Source organism: Pelophylax lessonae (assembly GCF_965119305.1).
Source record: "Pelophylax lessonae genome assembly, chromosome: 4".
In the NCBI taxonomy this organism is placed as follows: domain Eukaryota; kingdom Metazoa; phylum Chordata; class Amphibia; order Anura; family Ranidae; genus Pelophylax; species Pelophylax lessonae.
The window spans coordinates 227982153-227999353 of NC_138771.1; the positions used below are offsets into that span (position 1 = coordinate 227982153).

The following is a 17201-nucleotide window of genomic DNA, read 5'->3' on the forward strand; positions in this document are numbered from 1 at the left end:
ATCCCGAAATCAGGAAAGCAGGGGGTGTATATTTAAAAGGACAATAATCTGCCAGTCGGGGCGATATTTGCTCTCCTAAATATTTAAATGAGGGCACCACCGGTATTGGGCAGGAGGGAGGAAGATCCTCCCCCTGGTCCCCGTCCAGCATCAACAGGGCCGATTTGGACCAGTTGCTAGTTAGACCAAAGTAATGTCCAAAGCGTGAAAGCACCAACATCACCTCAGTGAGCATGTCATCTTCATACAACATGATCTTCTCATGGAGGGCCCCATATTCAAATCCGGAGATCCCCGGGTTAGCCCGAACCAGGGCAGCCAGGGGCTCTATAGCGATGGGGAAGAGCAGCGGAGACAGGGGACAACCCTGCCGGGTACCTCTGTCCAACGCGAACGCCTGGGACATCCTATCCGACATCCGGATGGTCACCTGTGGATGAATAAAGCAAGCGAACCCATGCAATAAATGGGTCACCTAACCCAAATTTAGAAAGGACCGCCCAGAGATATCGCCAACCCACACTATCAAAAGCTTTGTTGGCGTCCAAAGATAGTAGAGCTCTGTGTCCCCCATTGTCTGCCATTAGCTGCATGTTCAGATAAAGGCCGCTAAGGTTTGTGGCAGTAGACTTGTGTGGCATGAAACCAGCCTGGTCAGGGTGTATGATCGATGAGATAACATTGACCCTGAGCGACAGGACCTTTGCTAGGATCTTAACATCACTTTGAAGAAGAGAAATGGGCCTGTACGATCCCGGGTCAAGCGGATCCTTTCCGGGCTTAAGCAACGATATCACATTAGCCCTAGCCATTGAGGGTGGTAGGTGCCCCTCCTCGATAGCTGGAATACTTAAACACCTCCAGTAACCGTGGCAAGAGCTGCTCGCCATACTAAGTAAATACCTCCATGGGCAGACCATCCTCCCCCAGGGCCTTGCACGTCAGGAATGAGCGTGCAGCCACCTGTAATTCCTCCAGGGTCAGAGAGGCGTCCAACGCTCTCTTGTCCCCCTCGGACAGGGAGGGCAGGTCAATCCCAGAGAGGTATGTCAAAAGATCGTGATCATTGTAAGCATCCCGTGACCCATAAAGGTCACCATAGAAGGCAGCCAGTTCAGATATAATTTGTGTTGGTTCATTAACCACCCTGCCAGTAGAGGAACGTATGGCACCTAAGGGCGGGGACTGCTGTTGGGATCTGGCAATTTTTGCTAACAAGCGCCCCGTCTTTTCCCCTTCCTCAAAGAAAGCTAACTTTGTGAAAAACCTCTTGCGTTCCGCAGAGGAGTATCGCAGACGGTCCAATGAGTCTTGGGCCGACAGCCATGCTTCCCTCGCAGAGTCAGTGGGATCAGTAACATATGACAATTCCAGCCGTCGCACCTGGTCACCCACCTTCTCCAATAGTTCAGAGGAGTTTTGTTTAATTATGTTAATTTCAGCAATAAACACCCCTCTAAGGTACGCTTTAAACGATCCCCATGTTAGGTTGATATTGGTGTCATGTCCCTGGGATTGGAAGAAGTAGGCAATTTAAGTTTCAATGCGTTCCGGTGAGGCAAACAGCTTGAGCCAAAAAGCATTGAGTTTCCAGGGGGCCCTAGGTAGGGAGGTTGGAGGCTGTGCCTGCAGCCATAAAGCTACAGGGGAATGATCAGAAATGCCCCGTGGGAAATACTCTACCCTAGAGGTGTAATCAGCCAAAGCAGGAGTACTACCTATGCACATAATGCGGGATAGGGATCCATGGGTTTTGGAGAAGCATGAAAACTGCCTCACTTCAGGATTGCGGATGCGCCATATGTCGGTCCATCCCACCTCCGCAAGAAGGAGACTAAGGGCCGTGCCCCTGCCACCCCCAGGGGGAGAAATCGGGGGATGCCTATCCAGGCCCGGGTCCAGGTAACAAAGTCTCCCATGATCAGCAGGAGAACGTCAGGTTTGTTTGCCAGGTACGACAGCAGCAACTGCAGCACTTCCTGCGAAAATTTGAACCCAACATCATCATGGATGCCATCTCTGTTCATATGTCCTGGGCACAGGACGAGGAAACTGAGGAGAAAGAGGAGCAGCTTCGGCATCCCAGCAGATTCGGTCGTCTCCAGCGTCTCCCAGACTAAGAGAAAATGGCTCCCGTGACATCATCGGGCTATACAAACATGGCCGCCAACCGGAGACCAGCCAGACTAAGGGAAAATGGCCCCTGTGACATCGGGCTAAACAAACATGACCGCCAACCGGAGACCAACTAGACTAAGGAAAAGTGGCCAGCATCAGCTACAACCGCTGTAGCATGCTGCCAGGATCTTCCCTGCTCCCTCTGCAATGCTGCACCCTCTGCTTAGGGGAGACTCCGCTGTGCACTCTGCACCGGTCTCTGCACTGGGACCCCCCTGCATTATACCCACTCTCCAAACAGTTAAGGCATGCACCTAGGAGTCTCCTACACTGGGATCCCTCCAGACTACTAGGAGAGGACGCTCACTATCCCAGGACCCTCCCTTACAAAGTGGGGATAGCGGGGGGAGACCACAAGGGTCTCTGCTGCATCCTCTGCCCTGGGACCACCACCAGACTACAGGTCGAGATGGGAGAAAGGGAATGGGGAAAGCCCAGCTCACTTAGGGATTTAAGGATGAGAGGAGGGAACATGCAGGCAGGTCCGATTGTCCCTGGAGGTTACCCGCGTCCACCCCAAAAAAAAAAAAAAAACGCTAAAAAAGGGGAGAGGGGGGACTGTACTTATCCCTTCCATGGTGCGGGTAACGCTCCAGACCAAATGCTCGCCACCAAAGTAGGGAAGCTGTCGGTCAAGGGACTGCTGCGACTCAGACCCAAGCCCGGTCGACCCTGCGAAAGGTTTAACTCACCGGCCAGTCTCTGTCAGTGAGGCTATGTCGCGGCTGACCTAGCACGTAGTTGCGGTCTGCACACGCTCGCTGGCTAGGCTGGGGGGGGGGGGGGGGGGGGACAACTGGATCTAGATTATCCAGCCCGCCGGTTGATTGTAGATCTGAGAGAAAAAACACAAGATGTAAGGAAGGAGAAAAATTTCTAGGACCAGAGATCCCAGCCAGGAGCCTAGGTCCTTACTCCTGACAAGCCAGATTAAAACTGGTTGCCTAGAGCAAGGGGGGGGGGGGGGTTATATACCAGGCAGAGGAAGGTCCATGGGCATAGCCAGGTGTTTTTTGTTCTGCCCAATCGTACTCCTGGAGGAGGCAATACAACCCCCCAGTAGTTATGATTTATGGAGCGCTGTGTCCGTAGTTTCACCCATCTTGGTGAGCATAGAAACACCCCCCCAGCAGTCCCTTCGGGGACTGGGTTACATAGGGCCATGGCCCTGGATCTGTTTAGCATACTGTGGCTTACTACACACATTGAACTAAATGCCAAGGTGAGCGTCAATGCAGGACCCTGTGCCCAGAGTAACATTACAGGCCGTCCCCACAGTGTGGGGTCCAGGTATGGCTCCCAAACTTTACCAAGGCTGCCCCGATCCAGATACACTGTTTCTATGTGAGCCATTAGAAAACAGTGAGGAACTGATTGAAGAATCCAAAGATATATAAATAAAAGAAAAAAAATAATAAGATGAGGTATTTCTCAGTGAAGGAACACAGGTCTATCACTTTGAGACATTAGTACAAAACTGAGGACTCACAGAGTTGGATAGGGTTATAGGGGAGGGGCTCAGGGGGTTGTCCTCAAAAGCTTTGGCAGTGTCCAATCACTTGGAGGTAAAAGCCTATAATCCTGGGTCTTTGAACGTGCAGTACGGGACATGGCAAAGTATTCAAAGTGGAAGATAAGCCTGACCGTAACTAATTTTAAAAATGTTCCCTCCCCCCTCCTCCCACCTATTCTGGATGCCCCGTGTACTTTTTATTCTGCTCCGGTCACATGATCCTGCAGCTCTGGCTCCCCTTTGTCAGTGAGTGGCTGCTGCAGGAGATGGGAGATAGGCTTTTCTTCCACTTTAAGATGTATGGCTTTACATTATATATATGTTTATTATAAAAGGTGGATTAAGCACCAGGACCAGATGGCATCCACCCTCGGATCCTAAAAGAATTGAGCTCTGTCATTTCAAAGCCATGGTTTCTAATTTTTAGGGACTCGTTAAGGACTGGAATTGTACCAATGGATTGGCGTGGGGCCAACGTGGCGCCTATATTTAAAAAGGGATCAAAGTCTTTACTAAGTAACCATAGACCTGTTAGTTTAACTTCTATAGTCAGGACGATACAGGGGAGTTTAATAAAAGACCACATAGAGGATTTCTTGCTGGAAATAAATATTTTAAGCAACAGACAGCATGAATTTATGAAAGACAGAAGTTGTCAAACAAACCCGATTTCTTTTTATGAGGTGGTAAGTAAAACCTTGGACAGAGGAATGGCTGTAGTTGTAGTATACTTGGATTTTGCAAAAGCGTTTGACACAGTTCCCCACACACAGCTAATGTGTAAGGTAAGTCTACAGACTTGGAAAGATCAGTTTGTAAATGGATAGAAAACTGGCCAAAAGATAGAACTCAGAGCGTAGCGGTTAAGGATTCTTACTTTGAATGACACCAAGCTATGTAGTGGAATAACTTCCTTACAGGATGTCTCCACCTTACAAGCGGACCTCAATGTACGGTTTCATTGGGAAACTATGTGGCAACATGAAGTTTAAGGTTGATAAATGTAAAGTTATGCAAAGAATATGCATGCACCATACATACTAGGGGGGAGTACAACTGAGGGAATCCATAATGAAGAAGGATCTGGGTGTTCTGGTAGATCATAAGCTTAATAACATGCAATACCAAGCTGCAGTTTCTAAAGCGAGCAAAGTCCTTTCTTGTATTAACAGAGGCATGGACTGTAGAGCGAGAGGGAGAGAGATAATTTTGCCCCTGTACAAGTCACTAGTATCGGGGAACTGGAGAAAGTACGGAGAAGGGCAACCAAACTGATAAGAGGCTCAGCTATGAGGATAGATGAGGATAGATTATGATAGATTAGAGGAACTGAATTTATTCTCTCTTGAGAAGAGGAGATTAAGGGGGGATATGATCAACATGTATAAATACATAAGTGGTCCATATAGTGAACTTGGTGTTGAGTTATTCACTTTAATGTCATCGCAGAGGAAAATATATTTTTCCTCCAAATACGGAAAGCTTTCTTCACAGTAAGAGCTGTGAAAATGTGGAATAGACTTACTCCAGAAGTGGTTCTGGCCAGCTCAGTAGACTGCTTTTAAAAAAAGGCCTGGATTCTTTCCTAGGTGTACATAATATAACTTGGTCTTAATATTTAAAAGGTAAAGTAAAGTTGATCCAGGGAATATCCAATTGCCTTTCGGGGATGAGGAAATCATTTTTTCCCCTGCTGTAGCAAATTGGATCATGCTTTGCTAGGGTTTTGTGTATATGGGATTGTATGGTTGTGTTTTCTTTTTTTTTTATTGGTTGAGCTAGATGGATTTGTGTCTTTTTTCAATCTATGTAACATTTTAAACAAAGGTACACTTTAAAAGTCCAGCCTAAGCGCAGGTACAACATGATACATTTATTTTGGACAGCAAGAAAAGCTTCTTTTTTGGCCCTCAATGATTTATTTTCACTTTGTTACAGGGATCTAACTTTCCATTACTAACCGTTTTCCACTGCAATCCCCGTTCAAGAGAGACTAGTAAGGTAGTTCCTCCTGTATTTCAAGTTGTGTTACCGGGGACTGAATTTCAATTAGTAAGCTTCCTCCACTGTAGTCCACCTGTCCAAGAGTGTGCTTACTGGCCAATGATGTGCTTTCAGTACCATACAATGAAGCATACATGCCAACATCACTATACATGTTCCTGTTAATTTTCTACATATACAATACACTAGAACACAGGTGTCAAACACAAGGCCCGGGGGCCGAATGCGGCCCCCCAGGCCATTTCATGTGGCCCTCGCACGTCTCCTGCAGCTGCGGCACCCCCCTTGTCTCTGCCCCCACCTTGTCTCTGTAGTCGACAGCAGAGAGGACAGAACTCCTTTGCCAGACCCTGCACTCCTCTGTGCAGCTGTAGAAAGGTTTCTCTTTGCCCCCCCAGGACATGGGGTGCTCTGGACATCTAATCCTACACATATAACCGGCCCTTTGAGGGCAACCATAATGCTGATGCGGCCCTCGATGAAATGGGAGTTTGACACCCCTGCACTAGAACATTGAAGCACAGTACAGTAAATTACAATAAGCAAATGTAGCATCTCCCCTATATCTACTGCTTTCTTCCATTATAACACATAGAACAAGCTCTTCAGCAGATAAATTATACCAAAGTGAAGTATTTGGTAGATGTTTACAATGAGTATGACATTTTGTCCAAACAGACACATTGTTAACATTTTTGGAAAAGCCATTCAAAAAAGGTATGTGAAGTCTTTCAACATGTTTATTGAATTTACATTAAAGAGATCAGCTGAAGATGACAAATAATGTTTTTAATGTGTATTCGTGTTTTTAAATGTAAGTGTTATTAAACCCAGGACCCTGCATTCACTATATCTGGTCTCCCACAGTATACAGAACATGGAAATGCAATTATTTTAGTAAATATAAACTGCTAAATACCTTTTCTCATCAGCAGTGTATAGCAGTCTTGTGACTTCAATGAGTGCAAAAGGAAGAGGAATAGGGCATACTTGGGGGTTAAATATTTGCAGAGCAGCAACCAAGAAAGCTTGGAAATGGGTGCAAAAGGTAGAGAACATCTGATGAAGGTGGGAATTGTGCATGCTCCAAAATGCGTTACTGCCACCTTTGACATCAGCTCCGGTCTATAGGTTCCAGCGTGGGTCCGGAAATCCATGAGTCATCTTGATTCTTTGCTTCTCCCTCTCCTGTCACAACTGCGGGTCAGCTCTCCCTCCCCATAGAGGCGAAGGACTCTACAGGATGCGTATTATGCTGACTGATATGCTCATTTGAGCTACTACACTAAGTGTTTTTAACCTTTTTATGAATAAATACTCTTAATACAGCACTTAAAAGTGCCTTCTGTTTTTTTTTTTCTTTTGTGACTTCTGAGTATCTGGTTAAAACCTGTAGGAGGAGTTTTCATTTTCTCCTGACTGTCCTATGAGACTGCATGACTCCTGACCCCTTGGACAGTGTTGTTTGGCCCTGTGCTGATCACATGCACCACTCCCCCCCACAAAAAAAAAAAAGCCCATCTGGCAATACACACAAAACTGAGCATGTGCAGGATGCTCCCAGGTTTCTGTAATGTCAGGAGATGGATTGGGACTGTGGAAGAAGGGGAGGTTCAGAGAAGACAGGATCAAACAGCCTTTTTACGCAATGCACATTAATAACCTCTTAGGTTCCACAGTGAGTATAACAAGAATGCTTTACTGCTATAAAGACAGATTTTAGGGTTGTGGGTTTAGAAACACTTTAAATAGGAACTTTAGTATGAAATGGGAAAACTAAAAGTCAGCAGCTACGGGGTTTGTAGCTGCTGACTTTGATAAAAAGGGAGTTATGAGCCCCTGGAGTCAAACTGTTTTTTATGCAGCGGATTCTCCCCAGAGCTTCTCCTCATTTTGCTTTTGGGTGCCGGCTGCAACTCCTTTATGTCTCACAGCTGGCTCCCCTGCTGTGCATGCACGGCCCACAGCCTACCATGAGACAGATCCTACAGCCTCCTAGAATGTGTGCCATGAAGAAAGGGTACCCACTCCCTGAAAAAAAATAAAAAATCTGCTATTTCTGACAAGGCTGGAGAAGAGGAAATTAAAACAGGTAAGAGTAGTTTTCATTGAAGGTTTGCTTTAACGTGACACTGCACAGTATCCTTATTCCCTAGCAATATTTCATATACATCCACTACTTACTGGCCCTGTAATCTATTTTTCATAACATTGTTTCTTGCTTTGATTTTCTGCTTCTATGGAACATCATTTGTGTGCTCCTGAACCTCTCCTTTTCCCTCTGACATCTGTTTAGCAAGCAATAAACATTATCTGCAGTCATGTGCATTTCTCTATGTATACTATAAATCCCATAGTCCATCTCAGGAGGGAGCAAGAGGGGGTAATTAAATTCTTACATACAGTGGTATTATGGGGAATGAATGTAGCCAACCTTTAACAGGAAGTCTGCTCACAACAGGAAAAAAGGGAATCTGGAGGAGGCCGTAAGGCAATGGAAGGCACTTTTCAGTTAAAAATACATACTCTAATAGAAGTTTTGTTTATTTTTTTTAACACAGTTTATGTCGCGCTATTTTCTACATATAGTCTGTAATTATATATGTTCATGGAAACAGCTGTATTTTCATTTCATTACACTCTCCTTGCTGATTTGCAGTGTTACACCAGGTTTGTGTTTTACATTTTACATGTTTTCTATGTAGAAATTGGTTTCCCCAAGAGACACAAAAATCACAACATTGCCAGCAAGCACACAACTTGGTTTTTTATGGAGTTACTGTTTTAAAGGACACCTGAACTGATTACCATATGTTGAATGGATGAAGTATTTATAATTTTTTCATCCGTTTTTCATCCGTGATCATCAGCTTTTCATCCGGTTTTCATCAGTGGCCATCGGAGTGCCCATCGGTTTTTCATCAGTGGCCATCGGCTTTTCAACAGTGGCCATCAGCTTTTCATCAGTGGCCATCAGCTTTTCATCAGTGGCCATCAGCTTTTCATCAATGGCCATCAGCTTTTCATCAATGGCCATCAGCTTTTCATCAGTGGCCATCAGCTTTTTTCATCAGTGGCCATCAGCTTTTCATCAGTGGCCATCAGCTTTTCATCAGTGGCCATCAGCTTTTCATCAGTGGCCATCAGCTTTTCATCAGTGGCCATCAGCTTTTCATCAGTGGCCATCAGCTTTTCATCAGTGGCCATCAGCTTTTCATCAGTGGGCATCAGCTTTTCATCAGTGGGCATCAGCTTTTCATCAGTGGGCATCAGCGCTCATAAGTTTTTCATCAGTTTTTTTTTATATCCACTACCAATGTAAAAACAAATGAAAAACTGACCATGTGTCAGTTTACATCCGTTTTTTGCCCGATCGTTTTTTTAAACGGAAGAAAAATAGAGCTTTGATCAGTTTCAAAAAACAGAGGATGATGGAAGCGGATGTAAACTGATGTAAATGGAGGTTCATCCATTTACATCTGTTTTTTCATAGAGATGCATTGAAGTCCATTTTTCATCCGTCAACGGATGGATGAAGAACGGACAGACAAACAGCTTGTGTGAAAGGGGCCTTAGTGAAAAAGCTGGTTGCCATGCGGATTGGTTTCAATACTGTGACTTGTTTATCAAGTACACTAAGACAGCAAGTGAATTCAGAACACCCGATTAACATACTAGGCAGTGATGCACAATACTGAAGTCAGAGGATCAACATGAAAACCAAGGAAATAGCATTGTCAGGAGAACTTCAGCAACTGCAAATTATGCAGTTCTCCCAATAAAAATGTCTTGTAACTACTGATACAATTAATAAACACTATTTTCCACTCTACCTATTATACACAAAAACAGCTATAGAAACTATAATACAGTAGCAACTTCCCTTAGTAATTTGCAGCACTCTATTGCGCCTTGGCAAGACACAAACCTGCCATCAAGTGTTTAATTCCATTGCTGCATGTATTTATTATATACTGCAGCATTTGAAAGATCTGGCACTGCCACCAGATGTTGGATTTTAGTACTACATTTTTAATGTTTTTAATTTTAAATTGTAACTTGCAAAACGTATTTGGTGCAGGCTCAGCCGTTCCATGTTAAATAAAATACCCTTTATCTATTTAAAAAAAACAAGAAGCAATGTGCAAGCTGCAATAACCTATTGCAACCAAAGTCATCATATTCCACTAGTCTGACTACACAACACTGTTGCTTGTGTTATTGCTCATCATTGTGCTTTGTATTGTGCTATAAATTGTAAAATTGTGGAACTAGCAATTAAAGAAAGCATCATAACGTATCTCAGCCAAACCAGTTCAACAAAATAAAACATTCTGGAACAAGCTATTGCACTTATGCTATGTATTTAAATACCATGCCACTTTCTGAGTTCAAGATACAAACACTGCCTGAACAATTATATAAATTAAATGAACTGTTCCCTATGTTCAAATGCATAAAAATAACAAAAAGGTGTTCACCTTTACTTAAAGTGGTGTTAAACCCAAAAGCAAACAATTATATTGCAGCATACAAATTCTTAGATATGATGGCTGCATTCGTTTTCTTTTATGCATTTTTCTTTCATTTTTACCTGGTGATCTAGCCAGTAAGTCTGCTGTTTGTCAACAGAACAAGCTGTCCTGGTGCCCAGCTCATGACCCGCTGGCCCTCTGCGTGCAACCCGAGGACTGATGGGCACTATTCACTAAGTAGAGTGCCAGCAGGGTGCCAGGTACTGAGATGCTCTCTGTGTTCCAGCATCCAGCAGTGAAAGAGAACCTGCACTAATATCTTTGCCCATAGTACAAGTAAAATCCTGGCCTGGAGAGAGAGACAGCGGTGCGGGAGTCTGATCAGGTAGGGAGGGAATAGGGGTTAAACTTTTACTGCAATGGCCAGCAATGGAGGGGACTATTGGGGGTTAACTTTCACTGCCATGGCCAGCAATGGATGGGATTATGGGTGATTAACTTTCACTGCCATGATCAGTAATGAATGGAATTATGGGGGTTAACTTTCACTACCATTGACTAGCAATGCAGGGGGGAGTGGGTAAATTTCACTGCCAGTAACCACCAATGGAGAAGTGGGGGTTTTTGTTCACTGCCACAGACCACCCTTGTTTTGGGTTATTATTGCGTCCACTGACACCAATGCTGGGGGTTATTACTACATTCACGGACACCAATGTTGGGGGTAATTATTGTGTCCACTGACATCAATGCTGGGTCTTAATATTGAAACCACTGACATAAGTGTTAGGGAATATAATTGCACTCACGACACCAATGCTGGGGGATTACTGTAGTCAAACTTCATTTTCATTGCAATACAACGCACAAAATGTAGTAGAACCAAAATTTGGTCAGAAAAATTAAAGAAGATAGCCTGCTTTGGATTAGACCCCCTGATGTTTGTCTCCGATTCTAAGAAGGCTTTCTGAACTCCCCAGTTTTCAGTTGCTATGACCCCTGATATGAAAAGATGCTCTATTACATCTCACATGGACTAATACATGAGGCACTATGTAAGGTACAGTGTGTTATTAAATGTAAGGGTGTATGTATTCTTTCTACAAGTGACCTCCCCTGCAAGCGTTGGCTCACTTGATAAATGTTCAGCTTTTTATCTTTTCAAAAATCTATAAAAACAGATTAAACAAAAAAGAAAATAGCCCAATATGCCAACTAATTTCAGTTAGCATGACACTTGTCTAGAGGCTACGTTGCTTAGCTTCATTAGACAGGTAAACAGCTCTTGCTAGCTATATGATGGCACAGGCTACTACTGGCCATATAGGTGGCAACTTTAGAGGATGTCATTACAATACGGATTCATTGACTGCACCTGCCATCCACAATTTTATTGGCATTGTACACACAAATGTTTTTATTGTTTTGACTAGCTATTAGTGTAGTTATATCCCCTGTGTCGTTTATTTGCCTTACTGTGTAATGATGTGGACATATTGGACACATTGTGGCCCCTATTTGTTTGTGTCATGATTGATTGATTCCCCTATGTTCATATATTCAGCTAGCTTTCCCCTATTTACTAAAGGGATAGGCAACTTCTCGTTCCATCATGCAACATTCAATTCCGGTTTCCTTTGTTGCATCAAAAATGTGGGTGTACTAATGTAATAAAAACATCTCACTTCCCTTTTTTGCTCTGCCTGTATGTATCTGCCAGATCCAATTACTATGCAGCTTTCACCTGCAGAACAGTAGACTAAAAGACCCAGGGAATGTGGATGCGTAATTTCGTCAAGGGAAGAATCAGTTCTCAATGCACATCTTACGCCAGTAGGAAGGTTTACAATGCCTTTCATTAAAAAAAAAAAAAAAAAAACAAAATAGTGTAAATGCATGCTCTCATGCACCATTTTATGGAACAATGAATGAAGTCCAGCGGGTGTCTAATGCCTCGTACACACGATCAGATAGTCGGACCACTTATCATTCGCATTTTGTTGTATGATACTAGTATCAAATTCAACAATGCGTACTAAACGTATGATTGTTTTTTCGTACGATTCTGGAAAATTTTCCTGGTTGCGTAGCTACGTATCAGATAGTGCAAAACAAAAAATATGGCAGCCAGGCCTTTTCCGGGTTATTTTCGTGTTTCTGATCATGCGTGGTCTTTGTCTATCAATTTTTAGTGAACTCATACTGTATGGATTAAAGGACTGTCGTTTGCTAGGCTATCGTACGACAAAAGTTTTTGTGTTTGTCCCTTCTGATTTTGTTGGACGAAATGTCATGATCGGCTGTCAAAAGCTGTGTAATAACGATCAGAGTATCGTGCAATCAATTAGAAAGCATTTTTTTTTTGTACGATTATCTCATCCTGTGTATAAGGCATTAGTCTCACCCATGAAACAGCATGCCATGCAAGAGAATGCTGTGTCTAAAACAGAGGCTCCATGCTCCCAAAATCTAGGGTTCAAGGGGTCTAGTAATGCTTGTTTAGCTTCAAATGGAAATAATACCACATAAGAGTATATTTTTTGCTCAAAGTTAATGAAATATCTAGTGTTTTTTTTACTATATATATATATATATCTGTACAATGGGTTTATATAAGAGAACAGATGATAGAAGATGCCAGCATTGCTCCACCTGTCCCCATACAATATGTTCTAGGAAAAAGCAAAATACTTACTCCCTTCCCACGTACAATGTAAGAGGTTTAAGGCTCCCTCTACCCTTTTCCAGTGTTGAAGGTGAAAGAAAGCATATGCTATTGCTTCACTGTCCCCTCTCTTCAGAATGTGTTCAGGGGGTAATATTAAACTCTTCATTTCCAGAAGATACTGTGAAAGAAAAGGAAATGAAAATAGATTTAATCATAAGCTTGACTTGCATTGTTGAAGACCATATGTCTGGTTTTATAATGGAGAACCTTTTCAGAGCAGTAGACAACCATTCTACTGGTTGGTGACTCTTTTTATAGGGTTTACTGTGACAAAATTCTACTCCCACAGTTGCAGGTGCAGCTAAGCAGAGGGGCACCACACTCCAGTGAGGACAATCCCTAACCTGTACTATGCACAACTAAACAAATCATAGTGCTCTACATCAGTGTTTATCAACCCCAGTCCACAGGGCACACTAACAGGCCAGATTTTAAGTATTACCTTGGGGATATGCAGACTAGAATACTGCAATCACTGAGCAGCAAATGACACCTGTGATGTATTTCAGTTTTCTTGCAAACTTGGCCTGTTAGGCTGGCCATACACTATACAATTTTCTTATTCAATTTCCTTTAGATTTACCTTAAACTATGTAGTGCAAGGGCCTGTCTGATTACATACAAATTGAAAGTGTTTAGGTTTGACCCTATATCACATGGTTTTGGTAAATCTAAAGCAAAGTTGAACAAGAAAATTGTATAGTGTATGGCCAGCCTTAGTGTGCCCTGAGGACCGGAGTTGAGAAACACTGCTCTACATCACCACCCTTTTTTTTATAAATATAGGTGGATACATTTTTTTAGATGTTGATCTTGATGTTATTTATGCTTACCTTATAGGTTAATAAGTGTTATAGAGTCTAGTTTACATATTTAATAGATAAGCAATATTGTAAATTGTAAAGTTTGGACTGATGCAAGCCAAGTTTAGTGGATTTTTAGGCTTCATGTACACGGGACGTTTGAAAACCTCTCCTGAACGCTAGAACTTGACAGCTAGTAACTGACGGTTAAAAAGATCTGTTTTGCTGTGTTTATGCATGTTTAGCAGCGTTTGCGTTTAGAAGCATTTTTACATTGTAAAATGGTCGGAAATGGATCCCTGTTAAAAACATTTAAAAAAGAAACGCTTATAAATGCGAGTTACCGCGTTTAGACGCATTTGCACGATGTTACAAACATTTGGCGTTTCAAATACCAATAAACTTCTGTCTAAATGCATTTTTTTGCTTTAAAAAAATGCGACTAAACTCAACTGCCTCTAAATGTGTATAAATGACTCTGTGTACATGGACAGATGATAAGATAACAGAGGAAAGTTCAGGGGCTGCTGAAAAAAAAAACGCCCAACTGTTCATAAACGTCCGTTTATCAGCAGCAGTGTACATGAGGTCTTAAAAATGCAATACTGGTTTCTACCCACAAGATGGCAGACATTGAGATGGACATTTTTTTATTAATCGATACTTATATAATATTGAAACCAGATGTTTTTTCCTGGCTATTTTTTGTTGCCAGTCGTAGGAGGTTTTCTTACATCTACATTTTTTATAAATAAATATTTACATGGCTCATCCTGATGCTTGTTATTCAAGGTGAGATGGTGTTTTTATGAGTCCAGGTTATCGCACTATAGGGCACATATTAGGGAACAGCCTGATGGTTGCAAATAACAGATCTAAAACTGAGGCTTGGTTGGCCTTACAGTATGGCCACGATTCAAAAGGACATTTGTTATCCAGCAATGGAGCCAGGATTCAAAATGGGGCTTGACAGTGTAAGAATATGGCTGTGAATCAACATGAGGCTTGGTCTTCCACTTATCCATAGATAGCGAAGGCGCAGCATGGCGCCTGTGCCCTGGACGACATAATTTATGACGAAAAATGTAGGGCGGTGCTAGGTGCTGACGTCATCACGCCTACACTGATGCTAGAAGCACAGGTGTATGATGTGCCAGCAAAATAGACTGTACAGTTTGGGTTATATACTACCTACAGATGGAAGTGCAATTTTAATACTTTAATAAAATGACTGAGCAATATTACACTATTGGAGCGTCTCTTTCCTTTTATACTTTGGTCCATGGCATCTGGCGTGGCTGGCCTGGAGACAAGGAGTGCGAGTCAAGTATTATAAAAGTGTACTTCTACCTGCAACATCCCATAGATGGTTAGGATCATTGCTCGTTTTACCTCTCTAGAGATAGGTGGGTCAATAGGATCTGGTAAGCACCCCTAATATTGGAGGTGGTGGTTTTCATAGAAGTTTTCATCACTCTTGGTGTGGGATTTTTTTTAAAAGACTATTCAAAGAAGATTTCTTCAATAATTTTGACATCTTCACTTGGACTTTATCTAATAATTTGAAGTTATGTTTTTTTAATATTTCACCCATTTTTTCATTGTACTAGCGCAGGCTTTGTTGTTTTATATTTGTAATTACTGCGGTGATATTGCACGGTTAAGTCGTTGCTTTACACTAATAATTTTAGACACTACATTGGCACTAGCACGGTTTCTAAACAAGATTAGTGCTTTACATCAGCCTTTTTTCAACTAGAGTACCCAATTAAGGCTTCTTAAAGGGTGCCTTAGCAAAATGCCTAAATTGCTCAAAAATTGTACACAAGCCAGCGTGTGGCTGAAGGCTGCCTTTTAGTTACACTAAGTCACAGGTTTTCATTACAATAAAACCTTCTAGCTGCCAGCATCCTAATGACCAATGGGGTCATCAGTTGATAAGGAGGATGTCAGCCACCTGCATAGCATTCTTGTTTGCCCCCCCCCCCCTGCTCCTCTCCATCAGCGTTGGGGTCACATTAGCTGAGTGATAGAGAAAAACTGAGGGAGAAGAGAAACTGGAATACTAGTCAGTGCCAGTTTGCAAAAGTTTTTAGTTTTTACATTTTAGAATGGGGTGCCTTGAGATTTTCCATTATTTTTAAAGGATGCCTTGATTTATAAAAGGTTTAGAAACACTGTTCTATATAATATACAGACCTTGGGCAACCCTAATGAAAATTATACGAAGAAGGGAAAATGTCCCAGGAGGAGTTGGCTACACAATCAAATCTTTATTTCGGTGTTCACAGTCATCTAGTCATTGGAAAACAGGAACTATGATATAGTATGTAACATTATTAATCAACTTTCCTGGTAATAATGTTCAGCATTTGTGAGGGTAGCGTTTAAAATACCTTTTGTAGCACTAGGGTTTAAGATTAAACTATGGATTCTAACAATCTGCTGTCAGGACATAATATATTGCCAAGCAGACATACTTTTGGCACATGTGGATTAAACTCCACTGCTCTGTGAATGGCCTCTACAGCGTTCATTTCTGCTGTGCTCAGCCCTCGTCGAGATGCAGCTTCTGGAGAAAATCTGTAAAAGACAAGACCAACAAAAAGGTGTTAGCATGACATATGTGGCAAAGTTTGTTACTCTGGGCTTTATTATTTATTGTTCTGTATAAAGTAGACAAGGATTATCTGGCCACAACAGCTGTTTAATCTGCACTAGACCCGCTATTTTCCTTTTCAAAAAGGGACACTTGGAACACAGACACCACCTATATTAGGGCCGATATACTCTGCCATTCCAGCATATGTTCCACCAAATTTTTGACATTGGTACAGGATCTATCCTACTATACTGGAAACCAGACCATGCAATCTCTTTCTCACCTCACGGCACACTCCAGAGCTGTACTTGGCAGGCAGACACCACAGGGAAAGCTGTGAGAACCATTGCCCTGCCCTCCCAAGCTGGAGTCGCTGTGTAGGGAGGAAAGATGTTGCAGGTACTGGTCGATCTACAGGACAAAAACAAAAAAAAATGCAAAAGAAAAAAAAAAAAATTACTTTTCTTTCTAAGATAGCAAATAATAAACACCATGCTGACTAATAAGCCTAACACCTATTTAGGCTGTACATTACCACAGGCTGTATCTCTAGAGTTTCTTCTATGGTCTGTTATTAGTGTGTTCGCAATCTTACCATGTCAGGCACTATAGCAACCCTTTGGGAATAGTGTGTTTATATATAGTCTCGGTGAAAGGTATTCAGTGATGCCAAAAATACGCACATTAAATTGATATTACAAAACCAAAAAGTTTTCTCTATTAACAAAAAAAAGTTTGCTTCAACTATCGGCTCTTTGAGGGCATACTGGCTAATTCATACTGGTAACTTTTCTAAATTCACTTCAATTATTTAACAGCAAATACCTGGGCATTTCACAAAATAGGAAAGTCCTTTTCAGAACTGCAAACTTCCTTTGAATCTCTAGGTAAATACCAT

At 42.3% G+C, this 17201-nt stretch overlaps 1 protein-coding gene across 3 annotated transcripts in view; it reads right to left on the reverse strand.

Annotated features, from left to right (window-relative positions):
* The window catches only part of ST7 (suppression of tumorigenicity 7), a 268989-nt gene that overhangs the window by 46579 nt on the left and 205209 nt on the right, over positions 1 to 17201 (reverse strand). For 2 of the 3 annotated variants that reach the window (XM_082255305.1, XM_082255307.1), the window contains exons 11-12: positions 16182 to 16284; positions 12866 to 13016 (exon numbers count right to left, since the gene is read on the reverse strand). In XM_082255305.1, coding sequence (XP_082111431.1) covers positions 12866 to 13016; positions 16182 to 16284 — 254 coding nt within the window. The remainder of the gene's footprint in view (positions 1 to 12865; positions 13017 to 16181; positions 16285 to 17201) is intronic. The other variant, XM_082255306.1, reaches the window with a different exon arrangement.